At 37.2% G+C, this 21,688-nt stretch overlaps 3 protein-coding genes across 3 annotated transcripts; all 3 read left to right on the forward strand.

Annotated features, from left to right (window-relative positions):
• The first annotated feature begins 5 nt into the window (after nucleotides 1–5).
• scpp5 (secretory calcium-binding phosphoprotein 5) lies at nucleotides 6–2,096 on the forward strand. Its single transcript, XM_039614067.1, has 11 exons — nucleotides 6–87; nucleotides 203–263; nucleotides 351–404; nucleotides 540–605; nucleotides 737–787; nucleotides 892–960; nucleotides 1,085–1,114; nucleotides 1,224–1,271; nucleotides 1,369–1,419; nucleotides 1,542–1,625; nucleotides 1,740–2,096. The coding sequence occupies exons 2-11, from the start codon at nucleotides 210–212 to the stop codon at nucleotides 1,755–1,757; spliced, it is 525 nt and encodes a 174-aa protein (XP_039470001.1). The 5' UTR covers nucleotides 6–87; nucleotides 203–209; the 3' UTR covers nucleotides 1,758–2,096.
• A 5,972-nt stretch (nucleotides 2,097–8,068) lies between these two features.
• Nucleotides 8,069–10,552, forward strand: enam (enamelin). Its single transcript, XM_039613860.1, has 8 exons — nucleotides 8,069–8,093; nucleotides 8,288–8,364; nucleotides 8,471–8,494; nucleotides 8,668–8,730; nucleotides 8,846–8,887; nucleotides 9,026–9,046; nucleotides 9,150–9,233; nucleotides 9,808–10,552. Exons 2-8 carry the CDS (start codon nucleotides 8,311–8,313, stop codon nucleotides 10,216–10,218), a joined length of 699 nt encoding a protein of 232 aa, XP_039469794.1. The 5' UTR covers nucleotides 8,069–8,093; nucleotides 8,288–8,310; the 3' UTR covers nucleotides 10,219–10,552.
• Nucleotides 10,553–11,385: 833 nt separating this feature from the next.
• cnga1a (cyclic nucleotide gated channel subunit alpha 1a) lies at nucleotides 11,386–15,940 on the forward strand. Its single transcript, XM_031754050.2, has 10 exons — nucleotides 11,386–11,501; nucleotides 12,296–12,397; nucleotides 12,491–12,553; nucleotides 12,647–12,700; nucleotides 12,798–12,953; nucleotides 13,045–13,149; nucleotides 13,491–13,597; nucleotides 14,134–14,744; nucleotides 14,846–15,730; nucleotides 15,797–15,940. Exons 2-10 carry the CDS (start codon nucleotides 12,318–12,320, stop codon nucleotides 15,878–15,880), a joined length of 2,145 nt encoding a protein of 714 aa, XP_031609910.2. The 5' UTR covers nucleotides 11,386–11,501; nucleotides 12,296–12,317; the 3' UTR covers nucleotides 15,881–15,940.
• Nucleotides 15,941–21,688: the final 5,748 nt, after the last annotated feature.

Consider the following 21,688-nt stretch of genomic DNA (forward strand, 5'->3'; position numbering starts at 1 on the left):
GAAGTCACAGTCCAACCTGCTGGCATCATCTCCAACATCAGCATTCATCATTTTCTCCTTTTCTGGTGAATTTTTAAATTTCAGACGGTGAGTTGAGCAAAATTTTAACATTAGCTCCTACATGCATTTCCAGAAGGAAGCAACCATCCAGTGTGACTGGTGGGAGTTTTACAACTTGCAATGATGTATTTTATGTCTGTAGGATAAACATGAAGCTGGCTATCCTGTGCCTCTGTTTGGCTAGCACAGCCTGTGCTGCACCCGTGAGTGTTAAGTAAAACCCAACCATTAATTTCATCAAGCTGAAATCTGTCCAATACTTAAAGTTTAACTTCTGTTTATGCCTTTAGTTTCAGTACTTGCCTCATTACACTGGATCCAGGCAACAGATGCCAACTTTACAGGTAATTATGCATACTGCATACTGTTCATCTTCTCTATATGTTCTGTGTATATTCTATACACAGGTTTAAAATACTTCTAACACCTACACAAAATATTGCTGTATACTGAAGTCTTAAAAATTTCCATGCATTCAGATGAACAATCCCTTCACGGCTGGTTTTCCACACACTGGACTACCTGGTGGTTACAGTGTGGAACTGGTATGTCAGACTCTTATTTATTACTCAAGTTTATACACGTTTTCAGATCAGCACCATTATTTATTACATTTGGCTCTAACGGTGGCTATGAATCATGATTACAGTACAACATTTATGTTTTTTTCTCCAAGATTTATCCCCACAGATTTCCAGGAGGTGCAGGTGTTTCAAACCCAGCACAGGTATGCATACACCAATTTGAGAGAAGTTTTTCCACCTACAAAAAAAGTCACCTAACTTCTTTTCATTGCTACTGATTTTACTTTTGCCTTCTTTCTCTCTGCAGCCCTTTTCATCTTTTGGTCTCATCAAGTACTCCATTCCTCAGCCACCAGGCAGACAGAGTGTTGAAGTAGTAAGTAATTTCTCTTTCCTGTTGCAGATTATGGAAACTTTTGGCCCAGGAAAACTTTCTGCTCATAGAAGTGTTTTAACTGCTTTCTTGAACTTTTTTGTGTCTTGTGTTTTTACAATTCCAGTTCTATGCATATGACTTTGCTCAGCAAAGGGTAAGAATTTTGAACTTTTAGATATTAATTTTAGATTTGAAAATATCAACTTATGTTTGTATATTTTTATATATCATGGGACTAAATACAATACATAATTTTATTACAGATAATCCCAAACATCCCCCCAATGACAAAAGGCCCCATAGTGCCAGAAGTAAGATTTCATTTATTCTCTTTACCCCATGTGTATTTTTGTTGTTTATGTTAAAAAACATGTTTATTTATTCACCATTATAATTGTTTCCCCACAGGTTCTCCCATTTGATTATCCACCACAAAACATTCCCCAGCAAAATATGAACGTGAGAAAATACAGTAGCAAATAATATAATCTCATTATGTTTTGAAGAAGCTAATTGTATTGACTTTGTATCTCCATGTTTTGGTAAAGTAGGTGTTTTTTTTTTCTTTTCTTTTTTTCCAGATTCCCCAATTTGACGCTAATGCTCTTCCATCCCAGGACCCCCCAAAATTGCACCTGCAGGATCAGCCCATACAGACAAGCCAGGTAACCAATCAACAGATCAATCCTTATAAAGCATCTTTAAAAACAAGGGAACACTGTTTGAAATGTGTATGATTTTAACAATGCTCATATGAAACTGCTCATTTGTCTTTGCAGATGCCAGCAAAGGTGTAAACATGTGAACATTCGGAAATCAGCATTGGAAGAAATTATCAGTGATGTTGTTTCCGAAAGTGCTAACATAAGTTAAAAATAAACCCACAAATGTTATCATAAATAACACTTCTTTATTAAGAAATCACAACATTATTAAACTAAAGAGTAATAGGATAATCTGCATAAAATAAGACATATTCCTGAAGCACTCTTTTATTCCCCTTGTCATTTCCCCACATTAACAATAACCTGTTGTAGAACTGCAGATGTAATGTGATGCTGAATTTTCATCATACTTTAATTACTTCATGCTAACTTTTCCTTAAATGTCATTTTCTTTGAATAAATAAAGTCTACTTTTTGAAGCAAACTTTGATACTCTCACTCATTATTTAAACACTTGTAGATCTGCTTTGTTTAGTTTTTTTGATTGAAATATACATGTAGTAAAAATAATTTTATTTGTCCTTTAGGAGGATCTTGTGATTTAACATGACAGTATTACCAAGCTACGTGGGTTATCAAGTATCAGTTTGACTTTAACTGCGGTGCCATTCAAAAGTATATTTCATACCTTGTCCTATAAAGACCTAGTGCCTCAGGTCTTCTGTCAGGTGAGAAAATAAATATCTCACTTGTCACATACAACAGCCTCCATACAGCAAAACTTGGTTCCTTTCTCAAAGACTTCTATAAAACTTGGAATTATTTTTTTCCTTACAGTCATATCTCTTCAGTACACTTAAATAAATACCAAAGGTTTGGCTATCAGCAGCAATGCTATTTCCATAACTGTGTTGCTAGAAACTTCTAACATAAACATTAAACATGAAATTGATTATTTGAACTGAACTCTTCCATTGAAATTGGTGTTGAAAACTAATCTCAGAATGTATGAAAAATGAAGAAAAATGCCACAAGTGATAAGAAAAGCATGATTATAAATCATTAAAGACATAAAAATATGTTTATTTTAACGTTTAGATGTATTCCTGAATAGAAAAAACCAAATTCATCTATAAATATTATTGCTTGGTTTCAGTTTGCTGAGTTCGGTATGTTTAAGACCTAATATTACTTGGCATAACATGAGCTATTTTACCAGAAAATACTCTAGCATTATCAGCATAAAAAGAATATTTACTAATAAATTATCTTTATAAACAAATATAAATATGCAAACTAATATATGTATAATTTATATAAAAATGAATAAATAAAATTAAAATTTGTTCAAAATTAACCAACAAAAATCTAGAACCTTACCTGATTTCAGCATTGGTGGTATAATTTTTAGATCTTCAGTCACATTATATTTTCTTGTACGTGTGGACAAAAGTGTAGGCAAAGTTAGAGGAAGCCAAAAATGTTTAGAACCGCATGAATGTTAAAAAACACAGCGTGCGCCTCCCAGTCTTGCTTCTCACCTCTGGCAATGGCTTTGAGCTTGGAAACTGTGGTCACTTTGACTGAAAACTTGAATCTTCACATGGGACACTTTGAAACAGAAGATAATGTTTGCTCTTTGCTTACCTTTAAGTTCCTCACTTAAACTGCAGAGCACAGAGTGCAAACAGTCAGAGCAGGACTTCCAGGGAGCAATTTAAGTATAACACCTAGTCCTTCTGCACATGCCTGTGAAGATTATTGAAAATGAGATCAGCCGTGGTTAAAATGAGTCAGACTTTTGATCTTTTATAACACAATTCCCAGAGGTTTTTGATCACAGCTTGTATAAAAATCCTTGTTTAATTCTATAACATAGCACATACATTATAAACACCATCTAAGTGCTTTATGTAAAACACTACTATAGTTTATCACACAGCAGACATGAATTTTCACTGTTGGTGGCAAAATTTCCCCACTGTGAAACGTAATTGTCTTAGGGAAGTAAAAAACCTTACAGGAAAGAGAAAGATCTCCCTGATCTTGGCTCACCTGGGGACAAAAGCCTGTCCCAACATGACTGAACACTTACCTCTTCAGAGGCACATCAGAAATGCAGACATTGGCCTCTCACGCTATTACTTCAAAAGATTCTTTCCTGGAACTGTAATTCAAGCCAAAAAGTCCCCTTTTTAGTGTTTCACAGTTATATATGATGTGAATGGATTCACATTACTGCTGCTTTAATGTGCATGTTGTGTTTTACCACTGCAGATGTTTAAGGTTTAGCTCATTTTAAATTCTTTATATACTGGTGCATAGTTTAATCTAAAACAATACACCATATTCTATAAGATCATCATGTTTGTTGTTGTTGTTGTCCTGCAACTGGACCTCTGAAAATACTGGGTTTTTTTTTTTAATGCTGTTCTATCTGCCAGCTGAATTGCCATCTGAATGCATGATGGTGCCGAACACATTTTACTTTTACTAGAACAGCTACATAGAATTTCTATAGGCTCCTCATGTTATCTGTTATTATTATCTGTTTATTTATGTATTTCTTCTTGTGTTACTTCAGATATTACATTATATGAGGAATAGTATGAGGATGTCTAAGGCAAAACAGGCAAGAAACAAAAAAGGGTGCTGCAGTGGTGTGTTTATGTGTGTGTGTGTTGTGTGTGTGTGTGTGTGTGTGTGTGTGTGTGTGTGGTATTGTATTGTATGTATTGCCAACTTTGGTGCCTGTAATAGACTAAAAACAAAACAAAATAAAACATAACAAACATAAATTAACTGGAAAAACACAAAAAATACAGATACATGAATCACCAATCTTCCTATAGTGTGTGTGTGTGTGTGTGAGAGAGAGAGAGAGAGAGAGAGAGAGAGAGAGAGAGAGAGAGAGTGTGTGTATGAGTGAGTGAGGGAATGTGAGAATGCCTGTGTCTTTGTTGTTTGATAATGAGACTGGGAAGCTGCAGTGATGCCCCCCCAGATGCCCCCCTGGGGCACCGGGGCACCAGGCCAGCACCTGGTCCAGCGTAGAGGCCCTTGCCACCACAAGCACCCCAGACCCGCATCCAGAGACTGTCAGGCAGCACCCTCCCTAGTCTTTCACCACCACCAACCGAGGTAGATGCACAGGCACACCAAAACAGCAACCGCAGCTCTCAAGCCCTCAGGAGAAGACCAGAACAAGACTACAGCAGACCACCCCAACTAAGTAATGTAATTTCATTCATATGATTGTTGGGATTTTTTCTGTATGTGTTATTGTAGGGTCTATCTTACAATATAAAACACCTTGAGGCGACTGTTGTTGTGATTTGGCGCTGTAGAAATAAAATTGAATTTAGCTTTTCATGAGCTCAGAAATAAAGGTCAATACTGTGATTTAATGAAAAAAAGAAAAAAATGAGGACTCTTCTTGAGAGGTAATCTTGTTTTAACATTTTGTTTAAAAGATGGCCATAGCCTAAACTGCTGGACAGTGAAGTCAGGTTATAAAACCTAAGGCTGAGTTTGTTCACTTTTGTCATGTTGATGTTTTGAAACCAGATATAACGCTTTCTTGTAATTATTTTAGAAATGTTCACCTTCAAAGCAGAAGTTGTGCCCTGCAACCAGTATGTTTCAAATAGTGAAACTTTTAGTTTGAATGGCAGTGGTCTTCTGGTTTGTGCCATACTTTTCATAGTTTGACTACTGCTAAGGAAGTAGTTGGCAAGTGTTTGCATACAAGTTGGCATCTTTCCTGCAAACTAGTGGGAAGCATGGCAATATGCTAGCTTCCAAAAAAAAAAAAAAATGCCAGTAACCTTCAGCAACCACTAACAAACTACTCACCAACTAATTAGGGAATACACATTTTCCCCTGGACACTAGTAGTTGCCAGGGGGTCACCAACTGGTCTCTAGGCCAATGTGACTGGAATCTAATGGCCCCCATTATGCTCGCCATGTTGCTTGTGTCACAAGTGTCACACACCCATTTTGACATCACAACATGTGTTGCACGACACAATCTTTGTGGCCGGCCGTGCACCTTTGATTTTTGTAACCTGGCACGTTGTGCTGGAGCTGCAACAGATAGGTGGAAAACTCAAATGTACAATTGTGTACAGAAGCTCAGAATACACACAGATATACAGACGGAGATGTTGGAACACTTTGAAAACTTTTGTTTTGTGTTTTGTGGATTTTGTGGAAAAAACTTTGCAAAAGGCAAAGTCTTGGCTTCCTGTTTTAACTTCTCCTCCTTTATCAGCACTTATGTTTAAGATATTGTCTGAGTGGCGACACCTATCATTCAGGAGAATACTGCAGCAGCTTCAAGGGCTTAACTACGGCTATAAATTCAAGTGACTGTGAGATGAGGTTGCGGTGGCAAGCAAAGCAACCATTGCTGCTTGTATACCTTAAGACTTGAAACTAGGGTTGAATCACTTGTCAGGAAAATGCTCTCTGAAAGGAGCTGAAGGGTTGCATTTCTATAGACTTTTATAAAGCAAGGATCTGTTTCATGCTGGTCATTGAAAAATGTTTAGAACACTTTACTCCAGTGTGGCAATTCTAAAGATAAACTCTGGACTTTTTCTTTTTCTTTTTTATTCCATAATGTTTTCACAGGTAAAACAGCCCTAGTACTTTGTCAGCGAATAAAGTGACTCGTTGGGCTTCCCATTTCCTATTCTATCACTGCACCTCACACTTTTTTTTACTTGTTTTGTTGTTGTTAATCTCATGACCTCAATATTGTGCTGCAATTCACTTATAATAGAACTCCACAGAAAAACAAAATTGAACGAGGTTCTAATGTACTACTTTATGACGGTTTACCTTAAGTGAGTCACACCCAGATATGAGGTTTACTGCTATATGGAGGCTTTGTAGACCTTTGATGCAAGTCACGCTTTTAGATTGTCACTAAAAGTAAGTAAAAACCTAAAAAAAAAAAATAAAGCTTTATTTTGTTCTGTTGCTTTTGTTCTTGTTCTGATACCATTTTATACTGTTTTATTGTTTCGGTTGATATGCTTTTATTCCCATGTGAAGCACTTTGAAATAACTTTCTCTTTTAAAATGCTATATAAATAAATTTTACTTACTTACTTAATTACTTACTGTTCTGTAAGAAACAGAAAGAATTAAAGCTTGTTTGTCAAAGCAACAATGTAGCCTCCTGAAACCAAGCATAGTTTGAGAGTTAAAAGTTCAGTGTTCCTGTTGGAACGGATGATCACTTTGTAACCACATTTTTATAACTGCAGTTTTTCTTCAAAGGAGAAAAGAGGAATAATCTAACTACATGGCACGATATCAACTGTTAACTTTTAAATGACTAATGAAGAGATTGTTATCTTTTGACAAAGTTGATTAGCTCAGCAGATTTGAGGTCAGAATAGTATAGAGTTCAGCAAATTACAGACTAAATCCTTCATTATCTGATCTGGAACCTGAAAAAAATAATCATAAGTGAGCTATAATGTTCAAAATCACTGTGGTGAACAGCCACGCCAATTAAAGCAAACACATTTAGTTAAAACTCAGACACTATAGAAGTGGTGCTTCCCACTGGCACTTACACCCACTGTAAGTTTCAGTAGATGAAAAATAATCTTTGGAATACTTGTGTGAAATGTGGTGTTCAATTGAGAAAAAATATGTAGTTGTTTAACTTAAGTCACACAATTGTTGTAATACATACAGTGTAAAATATCCCATTGCATAGGGTATTTTGCATGGGGTCAGAATTCTCTCTTAGACTAAAACAGATTATGAGAAAAATGCATATAAAGGCTAACTAGCCTTTATATACATTTCTACACATTATCTTCTCTATGCATAATGAAACATAATGTCTGTAGTAAGTCAGTCAAAAAAACGTTTTTTTTTTTAAAATACCCCACCCTTTAAAATGCTAAGCTAAAAGAAAGAGCTGAAAAAGTGCAATACTCGAGTAGATGTTCTTATAACCTCTGTTCAAGCGAGGTGGATCAACACTGTATTTCATGTTTCTGTAGCTATCATCAGTACTTACATTATTTTTCGTAATAAGATATTGCAGATATTTAAGTTCTTGATTTTCCTTTAAACTGTTTTCAAGTCAAACTAAGAAGGGACTCTCTGTCATATCATTACATGCTTATGTCTGCTTCATGGCGTCTCTCTCTGTTTTTTTTTTTTTCAAAGTTTGGTTTTAGGGCAGTAAAGGTGGGCATGTGTGCTAACCATACTTGTATAGCATGTAATTAACAACAACAGGGGCCTCAACCCTAGATACCGCTTTTTCACTTTTGACATGTAAGGAGAATTCTTCAAACACATAGTTGTGCCTGTTTTACTGGATGTGATTGGCTGCTACAGGATATAGCAGCATATAAATTGCATCCATGAGGGACAAGAAGTAGACTTCTTTCTACTGAGGTACTTTGTCACAGTTTGTCTCCAGGACAACAAGGTAAGGTCGCTTTACAAACAGAAACAATTTCTCATTTTTTTGGGCAACCTTGTTGTCTTCACAAATATTTTTTAATATAATTTTTTTTAATCTATTTCTCTCTTGATTTTTTTAAGGTCCCCCCCCCCCTTATTCAGCAAAGAAAATTAAGAAGAATTAAGATAAAAGTCTGGGTTGTATGTTATATTATACAGGTTTTTCTACTGAAACTGTCAAAATGAAGCAGCTTGTTTTCTTCATGTGCCTCTTGGTCTCTACTCTCGCTGCTCCTGTAAGTCTAATATTGTGTATTTTTAAATCTGCCATCTGATACCATTTTAAAACACAGTTATCCACATCTAACTGTTATTTGCTCACTTCCCTTTCTGAAATTGCAGGCTCCAGCGAGCGAAAGCAGTGAGGTAAAATGGCCTTTTTAAGTTTTCTGTTTTGAGTTTTGGATCTGTCTGCTATGACATGTAATGCTATGTTTTTGTCATGCCATCAGTTGGGCATTATGATAGTTGTCTGATAGACAGGGCATAATTGGCTTAATTGCACCGCATGTCTGAAGACGTCTGGTATTTATTTGCAGATTGCAGCACATGCTAATGAGGCCCTGAGGTGGATGGAGATGTACAGGCTGTACCAGCAGCAGGTAATGGGGGTTCATTGATGTTTGAAGTAAAAAATAACTTCAGATAGGCCTTCCATGAATGCTCATTTATGTTTATAAATCTGTTTTAATTCCTATTATTGTTGTTTCTTTCCAGGGAATAGTCCAAAATCCCTTCGTTCCCTCTGCTAATTCTCCTGTAAGTTTACTCTTGTTAGCCTCTTACAGGAGCTTAGTGGTGGATTTTTGTGAAAACTAAAAATAAGAGTATTTGCAATGATTGCTGAAGTTTGTGTGTTACTTATTTGCAAACTGACATAAAATTATGTTCTTTTAGGCTGTCTCAGCTGGGGCCACTGTGAGCATACACACAGCACTGTGACATTGCACATACGCATTTATTTCCTGTTATATATATTATTATTACAAATAATAATATAGGCTATATACATTTAATATAGGTGGATGCTGCACCAGCCCAGCCTGCTGACGTCCGTCCTCCAGCTCACGTCCCTGTTGGAGACGCTTCAGAGGAGGAGACAGAGGTGCTCAGGCATCATAGTTTCATGCTGAACTGTATATTCGTTGTTAGTGAGAGATTCATGTGTACATTTTCTTCCCTGTTTAGAGAAATATTTGCTAATATTTGCTCGTATCTTGTTTATTCACAACAACGACTTCTTTGTCCACAATGGATTGGTTTAAGAATAGCCTAAGTGTAGAGCTAAAACAAACTGGGTAAAACTTGTAATGTATGTAGAACAAACACATTCCCCTTGTAGAATAAATTGAGGCTTTTCTCAATTTTCCTCAGATACCTGAATAAATAAATTTAGGCTAAATTGACAACAGCGGTAGACGCTACGTGCAAACACTGTTAAAACAGACAGCTAGAACAAGAAAAGGACACATTTAGGACAGACGACACTCTGACGAGTGCAACAAGCAAAAGAAACACAGACTGTTACACATTTTGCTGGAGCATTAGTTCAAACGATAACTTTAAATATGACAGCGTCACAAGCATAAGCCCTGAACATGAAGCAGCTAACTTCAATAATTCATCATTTGTTGTCAACATATATATGACATGATTTTTTTTCCATTTCTTTGGCACAGGATGGTAACCCCGCCACCAAAGCTGCAGGACCCGCCCCGCTGAACTCTGATGAGGTAGAGGAGGCCGAGGAGGTGGAAGCAGCTGAGGCTGACCCAGCCATGGTTGAAGCGGAGCCTTCAGCAAACCCTGGAGCGGTCGTTGAGCCAGCTGTAGTTGACGTCCCCATAGATGTTGCTCCAGTTGATGATGCTGCTGCTGTGGACGTACCTCCTGTTGATGTAGTTCCTGTTGACAGTGCCCCAGCAGCCCCTGAGGTGGCCGTTGATCCAGCTGCCCCTGCCACCGCCAATATACTTGCTGCTGCTGATGTCCCAGCTGAGGTTGACGCCGGTGCCACTGATGTCGGTGCAGCCCCACTGGCTGCTGAGGCTAACATGACAGGAGGGCCAGCAGATCCCACTGCACTGTAATCTGCCTCTCATCACAAGCAATGATACTCCTCTGTTAGCAAATGGAACAAAAGCTGAAAATAGCTACAGGTGATGTGTTAAAAGAGACTAAAAAAATTAATTGGGAAAAAACTGAACACTTTGTAAAGAGAATAACCAAAATGTGTTTTCAGACCTAATCTAAAAAGTTTTTTTTTGTGGTTTTTCTCTTTTTCTGTAGTTCTGTACTTGAAAGTTTATTCTTACTCATCAACACATTGTATAAATGGTTGAGGATTATCTTATGTTTTATTGTTTTGCCGTACTGTCCACAGCATTAAACCATTAAAGTGCCAAAAAATAACAACAACCGCAACAGTGTTTCCTTCTAGTCAATGTTCCCCTAAGTTTCATCAGTGACATGAACACATCAAAATCACACAATGTCATCTCCATTTATACTTATTTCAACACTAAACCAAAACAAATTAAAGGACATTAAACTCCAGCAAAGATGCTTCAGCTCAAATGCAAACTGTGAAATTTGCTGTCATAAAACTGCAAACACCACATCAGCCAACAGGGAGAGCCACTGAACCACAGGATTTCTACAGTATACTCCTGTACACGTTATTCCCGGATAGAGGTTCTGCTTTGATTTCACATGAGTCATTATTATTCTTTTAAGGCTGATCTGGAATCTGTTCTACCGGACATGATCTAATAGGATCAAAGCAGGATATGGAAGAGAGTGCTGACTGAGCAGGAGGAGTGTGTGTGTGTGTGTGTGTGTGTGTGTGTGTGTGTGTGTGTGTGTGTGTGTGTGTGTGTGTGTGTGTGTGTGTGTGTGTGTGAGTGCGTGTAAGCGTGTGTGTGTGTGCAAGCAGACTAAATCCTCTGTTCCGCAAATGATCAGGAAAATTATAGTCTGTTGCTGAATTTTAAAAACAGTGTCAACACATAATGGTTTTCAGTGTTGTGGATCCTGAGTAGGAGGTTAACTGAGGCTTGTCGAAACTTCACTTAAATGTATCTCATCTCCCGCTGGAGTGGACAAGCAGGGAGGATGAATGACTTTGCCTCCACTCTCCTCAGACAAGTCTAATCCCCAAATCCTCATCAGGGTCACTGAGACTCTATGACACAGTTAGATAGACTCAGTACCTGCAGGTGTTAGTTGCCTAGCTACATGTTGTTATACATTATTAAATAGCGTTCAGTGATTGATGATACAATAAATCTGTGGATACTGTGAGTGTCTAAGATCCAGGAAAGTACAGAAGTAAAGGGAAATGGACTTTAAATTACATTAAGGATCAGAAAAGGTAAGTTTAGTCACACGATATTGTAAGTTCTTTTTGTAGCATCATCTATTTGTATGGCTAAATAATTAATTTAGACCTGTAAAACAATGTGCTTACCAGCTGAGACTGACACTACAAATGCAATAGTAACATTGGATATAAATGACACATGATGCAGATGAAGACAGTAAAATCTTTTTTTTTTTAATGGATTGATTTATTCATTTATATATATATGTATTTATTTATGTATTTAGATCTCGAGGTAACTGTTGTTGTGATTTGGTGCTATATAAATAAAACTGAATTAAATTGAATTTTTTTTTTACATATGTAAGAATTGTATTTATTTAGTTATTTATTCTTTCGGGCATTAATCATTTATATGTTGTCTCAGTAAACACGTTTTGACAGCAGAACACATTTCTGCTTCCATGGGTTGCTCTTGTTTCTAATAAAAAAAAAATCAAATCAAAACTCTTAAAATATGCACAGGGATGCCACTAGTAATTATCTCTGTGCTATCACAAGGTGAAATTGTAAAACAAGTTCCTCAAGATCATTGCGATATCTTGTTTTGTTTCACCAAAAGTATAAACCCGCAAAAAATTCCTATGATAAATCAAAAAGCAGATATATTTTTCAGTTTTTTTCTTTTAAAGCTAGGTGATCAAACAACTGCCAAAATACTTCCAGTTTCAGTTTAAAATATGTGTAAGTTTATGCACTGCTAAAAGGCCAATTTGGAACGCAACAGTACTTAAATTCTAGTCTAGTCCGAAGTTGTCATCCTGAAAAATGTTTTATTGTTGCAGAGTATTCTACAGTTCTGCTGCAATGGCCACTACCACCCAGGCCTTGCTCACCTCACCACCTTATGTTCCACCTCACTTTGCCAGTGACAGTGACGATGACCTGTGAGCAAAACTTAAATGTAACTACACAAAGAATAATAATGAGAAAAAAAGCAAAGATTTGTCAGTTAATAAAATGTGCTGTGTTTGTTTCAGAAGTTCGCCTCAATCAACGTCTCTTCATATAGGCAACACGAACAATAACAACAACAATGAAGAGTAAGTACAATTTGGGGTCATGAAAAAAGTAAAAGAGGCTTTTTTAGATTCCTGTAATCACGTTAAACATGTTGCATTAATCCTTTTTTTCAGAGAGAAAAAGAAAAAAAGGAAAAAGGAGAAGAAGGAAAAGAAGGAGAAGAAAGAGTATTGATTTTTATCTCCTCACCTTTTAGGAAATGTTACTATGTTATTGAGGATAACTGGTGCTCAGTATTCTCTAATTTATTATTGCACGTTACAGAAAAAAGGAGAAGGAGAAGAAGGAGGAGGAAGAAAAAGAAAAAGAAAAAGAAAAGGAGAAAGAAAAAGAAAAGGAGAAAGAAAAAGAGAAAGAGAAAGAGAAAGAGAAAGAAAAAGAAAAAGAAAAAGAGAAAGACAAGAGCAAAGACAAAGATAAGTAAGTACATAATTTACAGAAACTTCAAAATAAATTTATGTGTTGTATGATTTTGAGTATTCATTTTACACTTTCATTCTTTCCTCCACAGGCCAGGAGAAATATTTGTTATTAATCCTGCTGGAAATTTGTATTACAACTGGCTGTTTGTCATTACGCTACCAGTGATGTATAACTGGACCATGATCATAGCCAGGTGACCTTGATAAATCAGTTATTCTTCCATCACTAAATTTCCCTAAAGGTCAAATATTTACATGATTTCATTTGTTTTCTTTTATATCCTACTTCATTAAAACTATTTTTGGCTGCAGTTTGCTTTCCAGTTTGCACAGAAATAGTTTTATTTATTTATTTATTTTTTTAAAGGGAGAAGTTATGTTTTTTAACATTGTATTGTCTTTTTTTTTCTGTTAGTACAGATTACTGGGTTAATGGGGTGCAAGAGTAGCACAACAGGACATAGTGTTGAGATATTCAACATTGTTAATTTACAAACCATCCTCACTGCTGGTGGTCATCTTCTCTTGCAAACAGGGCTTGCTTTGAGGAGTTGCAGCATGACTACATAATTTACTGGGTTATTCTGGACTACACCTCAGACCTCATCTACCTGGCTGATATGTACTTCAGGACCAGAACAGGTGAAAGACTAACCTTACCATTCTGCAGAAATCTTTTCAAAATGTGATATAGTTAACAGTTTTCCTTAAAGCACTAATTAGACTTACACAGATAAAATGAGTGGCCAGTGATGTCATCGTTTCTCTTGGTCATGTTATATGTAAGTGATGGTGTAGTTCTCTCTCTCTACTGCAGCACAGCAATCAACTATCATCCAGCAAGACTCAAAAGGGAAATTTGTACTGCTGAAGCCTTCAGCTGAATTCACGTTAGAAAAGATCCCTTTCTAACATGAATTCCCTTTCTGGATATAATTTTTGGACTCTGATCAACAGAAAAAAAAAGACTAGTTGAAACTGCTTTACTATAAGATATCAAGAGCATTATTTACACCACCAACTACAAATCTTAAAGCTGCTAATAATTACAGTTTGCACTGTGATCCTGTGTGCAATTAAAGGTTGATTGTAGCAGTAGAAGGGAACATTTAATTCCATATAGTATTTAAAAACATAATGTCCCTGTGAATGGTAAACACTATGTCTTTCAACTGCAGGTTACCTTGAACAAGGCCTACTAGTGAAAGATAAGAAGCTGCTTTTGGATCGATACATCAGCAGCTTTCAGTTTCGCCTCGATGTTCTCTCCATGCTGCCCACTGACATCTTCTACTTCGTCCTTGGCATCAGCTACCCAGAGATCCGCATAAACAAGCTTCTGAGGATTGGGCGCATGATGGAGTTCTTTACCAAAACAGAGACTAAAACCAACTACCCCAACATCTTCCGTATTGCAAACCTTATCATGTACATCCTTATTATCATCCACTGGAATGCCTGCTGGTATTTCTCTTTTTCCAAATCTATTGGATTTGGTGCCGATGACTGGGTTTACCCTGCTCTGGATGATCCCGAGGAGCCTGAGTTTGGACAGCCCATGAGGAAGTATGCTTTTAGCCTGTACTGGTCCACACTGACTCTGACAACTATTGGAGAAACCCCACCACCAGCTTTGGACTCAGAATTTCTCTTCCATGTTGTGGACTTTTTAGTTGGAGTCCTAATCTTTGCCACCATTGTTGGAAACATTGCCACCATGATCTCCAACATGAATGCAGCCCAAGCCCAGTTCCAGGCCCGCATTGACAACATTAAGCAGTACATGCAGGTAAATGAACATTGATCAAAAAAGTCTAGATCAAAAGACGTAGTAAAATAATCTAGTCTCTAAATATTATTTTAATCCTCTTGTTTTCTTTTCATTTGCAGGTTCGAAAGGTTAGTAAGGACCTAGAGTTGCGAGTCATCACGTGGTTTGACTATCTGTGGAATAATGGCAAGGCACAGGATGAAAGAGAGGTGCTGAGGTATCTACCAGACAAGCTAAAAGCAGAAATAGCCATCCAAGTCCACATGGAGACACTAAAGAAAGTTCGGATTTTTGCAGACTGTGAGGCAGGCCTTCTGATTGAGCTGGTGCTCAAACTCCGGCCACAGGTGTTCAGCCCTGGAGATTACATCTGTAAGAAAGGCGACATTGGTCGTGAGATGTATATTATCAAAGATGGAAAACTGGCAGTCGTTGCCGATGATGGTGTGACACAATTTGTTGTACTCGGAAGTGGCAGCTATTTTGGTGAGATTAGTATTCTTAATATTAAAGGTAGCAAAGCGGGTAACAGGCGGACTGCCAACATTCGCAGCATTGGATACTCAGAGCTCTTCTGCCTTTCCAAGGATGACCTGATGGAATCACTGTCAGAGTATCCAGATGCCAAAGGCATGCTTGAGGATAAGGGTCGGCAGATCCTGATGAAAGATGGTCTTATAGACTTGGATCCAGCTAACATCAAACCTGAGCAAAAAGAGCTGGAGGAAAAGGTAAACAAATTGTATGGTACCATGGAGCTGATGCAGGTCAAGCTGAAGAAGATCTTACGAAATTACGAAAATGCAGACAAAACTCTAAAACATCGTATTATAGATCTTGAGCGCTTCACTGGAGAGGAGGTAGAAGAAGATGAGGAAGAAGGAGAAGATAAGAAGGAAGAGAAAGAGGGGGATGGGGAGAAAAAGGAAGAGGAAAAAGTAGAAGAAGAGAAAAAGGAAGAAGAGGAAAAAGTAGAAGAAGAGAAAAAGGAAGAAGAGGAAAAAGTAGAAGAAGAGAAAAAGGAAGAAGGGGAAAAAATTGAGATGACAAAAGAAGATGAAGAAAAGCAGGAAGAGGAAAAAACAGATGAAGGAGGAGATGAAGAAAGAAAGGATGAAGACACCAAAGAAGAGAAGGAAGAACAGAAAAAATAAACAATAATTTATGTAATGTACCAAGCTCTTTTTTTATGTAGCTACAATAGAATGCTTATCATAATGAAGTGGACTTTGTACTTTAATGATTCGGTAATAATATAAAAGACAACATATGAAACACTACACATGGACTGAAATACCTACTCTAAGTTGTCCTTAAAAGGTGTTGCTATTCTATATGTGTAATAAAATTAACGTATTATACAAAATCTTTTCCTATTTTTATATTCTCAACATTGGGCAGACAAACACACTATAAGCAACAATATTCGGGTAGGCTGTAGCACTAAAAGACACTTGTTTGGTGCTAAGGGGCACAAAGTGTCAAATTTTGACTCTACCATCTAAATGTTGAAGAAGATATTGAAACATATTAGATCAGGAAACATTTTTACAATCTTCTATTGTCCAAATTTGTTGAGCTGTGTAAATTGTAACATCAGTTCCTGTTCTTAGCAGACATGAGTTGCACCTTTGTGTGGTCTTCTGCTGTTTTAGCCCATCTGGTTTGGGCTAAAACAGCAGATGCTCATCTGCATACCTTCACTCTAATGAGTGGTTATTTTAGTCACTGTTGTCTTCCTATCAACCTGAAGCAGCAGGGGCAACATATATTTGCCCAGAGAACTGCGGCTCACTGGGTATTTTCTTTTATTTTTCCCCATCCTAAAGCTCTGTTTGAGCTTCATCTTTGGTCATCTTGACCATATCAACATGCCTAAATGTTTTGTGTTTTTGCCACATTGATGGGTGATGAAATATTTGCTTTAACAAGTTGTTCAGCAGCTCTTCCCAAGAGAATGGCTGATGAGTGTATCTGTTTGCTTGGGGATGGGAACTGATAAGAATTTAACGATTCCAATTGCATCATTGATTCAATTCCTTATTGATTCTCATTGGGTTCCCATTGACTCTGCATTGAGAGTCACCACCATCACAAACCAGCATATCAAAGGTATTACATTGATCCAAATTATTTGTGTGCTGTGTGGTCAAATGTTTGTGCATGTTGGAGGTATTTCCCCTCTTTGCTGTGATCGATGTTGGGGTCATTACTCAAAAAAACATATTACACATAACATTTTTCTGTAATGAAGTACACTTAATTACTTACTTAATTACTTCCAGGCAAAAATAATTTGTTACATTTAGTAAATTATTGTCTTGACATGAAACACCTTGTCTTATATTTACCATTTAACAATATAAAACCCATAGGCTACATTCTCTGACACCACTCATAGGCAAGCTGTCTAACAATTCCAAGTAGTGACGACATGAATCATAGTAGGGCGATTGTGGCTCAAGAGTTTGGAGTCCGCCTTGTAATCGGAAGGTTGCCGGTTCGAGCCCCGGCTCGGACAGTCTCGGTCGTTGTGTCCTTGGGCAAGACACTTCACCTACCACCTACTGGTGTTGGCCAGAAGGGCCGATGGCGCGATATGGCAGCCTCGCTTCTGTCAGTCTGCCCCAGGGCAGCTGTGGCTACAGTTGTTGCCTCCACCTCTCTTTCATATAAATGATTTGAGGCTAATTTAAAACTATCATTCAGTGACCTGAAATGGTATATGACTTTGCTAATAGCACTAGGAATGATAATTAAAACTGTTATTTGCAGAGAGAGGAATCATGGTTTAATAATGGCCAACATGCATTGTTTCTTGTGGGGAGGGAAACAGGACAAACAACCCAATATCATGGCAAAGAGTATATCAGACAGGCCAGTTCAATGTGTACATGTCACACTTTGCCTTTCCAAAGCTTGAAATGAACATACATGCAGAAGCTGCACTGCCAGCAGGAGGAGATAATATATTCAAAGCCAAGAAGTTAGTAGTGACCAAGGAAGGTATGAAGTACATTGCAGGATCCTCTTACAAATGATTAAGATAGGTGGTCTGTTTGTATTTACATGTAAATGTGTTAGTAATGTCTCTTCGACATAAAATATCTCCCTCTTTTGGTACTGTAGCTTACTGGAACTTCTGCATGCAGGTCCATTTCACACTTTGGAGAGGCAAAGCGATACATACACACACTGGACTGGCACGTTACATTACATATTTGGCCATTATACTGGGTTAAGACAAGATACAGGTAGAAGAAAGTCATATATATATAATATTAATTTACTAATGATTGAATGCAGAGTGATGTAAACACATAGCGAGTAAAACAATAGCAAACAGTGATTACTGTATCAGCCATTCATATAAGTAAACAATAAGCTGCTCATTATAAAAGACCCTCAGGTATTTTATGAATAGGTACGTGGAAATTCTTGTATGGATGAATTGGACCGGTGGTTAATTTAAGTATGTGGGATAGCCTTAACCAAGTAGTGTTGGTTCTTAAATCTAACCAAACAGCACATGAAGCAAGTGAACATAAAGTCTAAAATAATGGAGTCAAATTGAAGTCAAGAAGGGTGAGAGTCGCCTCCTTTTTGGTTTCACATACTGTTGTTTCAACAGTGTTCTTTATAATTCTTATGATAACTGCCAGTTATTATTTAACAATTAAAGAAAACTTGCTTGTCAGTCATACACTATGTAAATAATTGAGCTTATTTTCCATGTCATTGTGTTCAAATATTAATTTTGCAGTGAAGATTACTGCAAAAAGTGGAGCCTGTGGTGTCACTAAATTGATATTCCTAGTAGTCTGTTTTTCTCCTCAAGTGAAACAGGAAGAGCTGGAAATGAAAATCTAAAATGTAACAAAAATTTTTACATTCAGTCATACAATGAAGGTACTTTGCATGAAATCACATAGCTGTCTCCAGGAGTAAAGGGACATTTGTGAACCCTGATTTTTTTCAAAAAACAACATTGAGAAATCTCGTGTTTCACATCAACAGCACCTAATTCTTTTTCACTCATCAGCACTTTATTGCTATTGCACTTCACCTGTGAAAATAAATGAACCGTTTTAGATCAAAGTAAGACATCTGAGAGAACAAAAATAAATGCCACACACTCCGGTCCCCAAATAGAGTGTGAAAGCAGCCAGGCATGTGACTATTGATCATCCTTTGTGCTGTTCTCTCAGCGCTGATGAACGTATGGCACCAGCAAAGAGTTTGTGAGCTCTCATGTGTAAATCAGTGATAAAGCCAAACCGAGAAGAAAAGCTTGTGATAACTCACAAGGATGAATGAGTAAGACAGAGGACTGTAATTTGTTGGCGCTTCTATAATTAACAAGGTACATTCTGAGAGCAGAACGTCTTGGTCCTGATTAATGAAGAGACGACAGCAGGTTCATTGCACTGTACTTCAGATGGTAGCAATTTAGTGTTTAATTAAAAGTCCATTTTCTAAATATCGTCTCTCAATAAGACAGAATAAACAGATATGCATTCAAAGGTTTATGAAGTCAAGCCTATCTTTATTGTTATCCAGATTCACTTTTGGATTCTATAATGTGTCAAAAGCACCAAAACCCAATTAATGTGTTTCAACTTTATTCTTTTTTTATTGATTATTCTTTTCTTCCACCAATTAAATGACAGTCAGAAGAAGAAATGGCACAGTGTGTTTATTTTATCCATGTGTTTAAAAATGAGGGAAGATGAGCATAATTGGATAGAAAACTACTGATGAAGATAGTGGTAACATGATTTATTAATATTTACCGTCCTGATCTAAATTAAAATTTTAAAGGTTTAGGTTGAACTCAAAAGCAGATAACAGGAAAGTCTTTGTTTTTAACTGGAAGAGCTAATGAACATTATTGGCTAGGCTGAGAAATGCTAAGTGCTGGATGGCAAGGTGAGAGGCTGGGGGATTTGAGTTACTGTTGAGCAGATGGGTTTTCTTGCATATAGGAACAACAGATAATTTAACAGGTAACCAGTTAAATATTTTTTGCTTTTCTACAAAACACAGCAAAAATATTAGGTTATGGGACAGTTTTTTTGGTGTTGTTCTGTAAGGATCTGGTCAGGTGAGGACTGCAGCAACACTTGAAAAACTAGGAAACAACTTCATTAGCAGAACAACGTGTTTCGGCTTGTGGCCTTCATCTTGGTCATTACAAAATACCAAACATTGTTCTGTAAGGACAAATGTTTAGTTTAGGCCAAACCTGGTCTCTAATGGTGTGAGTGTCTAGAAGCTCTCAGCAGTGGGAATGGTGGGAAGAATATTTTTATAACTCATCCAACTGGATAACCAAGTTAGGCACACAGTTGCTTTGACTAACAAGTGTCCTAGTGACTGTCAAAATTAATGCGTTAACGCAAATTAATCCGGCATCATGGTCAGCGCGATTAAAATTTTTAACGCAATTAACACATCTGGAGTGCAGAATGACTCAGAATCCCTGAAATGTTTCTGTCAATGCATTTTGGGCAGTTTGTGCAAGTAGAGTTATGTTCGCACATGCGCAAATGGGCAGTTGATCAGGTAGTGTGTATATTTTCCCTTTTTTCTTGAGTCTGTTTGCTCATGCAAAATGAAATGCGATTAATATAGAATAAAAATAAATGATATTTATTTGTGATTAATCAAAATTAATCCACTGTAACCCTGTGATGAATCTGATTAAATGTTTTAATTGTTTGACAGCACTAATTTATATGATATATTAGTGTATACTTACCTATTAGTATATAGGTTTTTAAAAAAATTGTATTTCACAGGAATACAATTTAAGAACCTGTCTTAAAAGATTGAAGAAAACTATTCAAATTCTCTTTGAATTGAAGCACACATTCTTTGTGTTTATTCTGCATTTACTCCATTATATTCCAGAAATGTCAGTTACAAGCTTAAATATAAAGTTGAAAAAATGTAGCTGCAACCAGGTTATTGATCAAGTAATTGCGATTAATCGCGATTAATTACAGAAAATCGCGTGATTAATTAGTCATTTTTTTAATCACTAGTCCTGACACAAGCAACTGGATCTGCATTGGCTAGGCCTGCTAGGTGTTGGCGGTTAGACTCTGATTGCCGGTCTCGGCAGAACGGTACTCCAGCTGTGAAAGGGATTAGAGCAGCACCCCCCAGAGCTTAGACACTGGTGGAGATGAAGATGGTGGCTTGAATGGAGCCTGAGTGATGAGAGGTGGAGATGGGGAGGAGGAGGGTTGCATAAAGGTGTCTGCAAAGGAGAACAAGAGATGTGCAGTGAGATTAAAGAATGCGGCATGAATCTTGACTGGCCTTGCGAAGAGAAGGAGAAAGTGATAAAAATTCTAGTAAATAAAATTTATTAGTCTACTAATCAGCACCAATTAGCCAGTAACTTCACTAAAAAAACAAAAAAAATAAGCAAAAAACCCCCCAAACCCCCCACAAAAATACAACAACAACTAAAAGCTTTAAAAAAGCAGAATCCAAACCAAATCAATTATGTCACGATGGCTACATCCATTTCAGCCACTTTTTATGGGACTGCCTGACTCTTTCTCCTACGAAGGTAAAGCTGGAGCCTGATAATGACTTAGACAAAATTAATTTACCTGTAGACCTCAGCCTGATGTTCTAGCATACCCAACCCATGGGAGTTTGGAGTTACAGAAGAACAGGGTGGCAGAGAGTAGATATAGTTTCCAACTCTTTGTTTTGTCATTCTCTGTTTTACTAGTACTCTAAAGATGTAATCAGAAAGCTGGCAGAGTGGAAGCTTTTCCAGATGGTGGAAGTGAACTGAGGTCCTCTGTCCAAGGAGATGTCACAGGGAGGACTTTGACCTCAAAAACCCTTTCTGACCAGCCCATTTGTTGCTTCCCTGGCAGATGGTAATTTATGTAAAGGCACAAAAATGCAGAAGCGGTCTGTGAGTTATTATAAATGAT

This window comes from Oreochromis aureus, linkage group 6 (assembly GCF_013358895.1).
Source record: "Oreochromis aureus strain Israel breed Guangdong linkage group 6, ZZ_aureus, whole genome shotgun sequence".
In the NCBI taxonomy this organism is placed as follows: domain Eukaryota; kingdom Metazoa; phylum Chordata; class Actinopteri; order Cichliformes; family Cichlidae; genus Oreochromis; species Oreochromis aureus.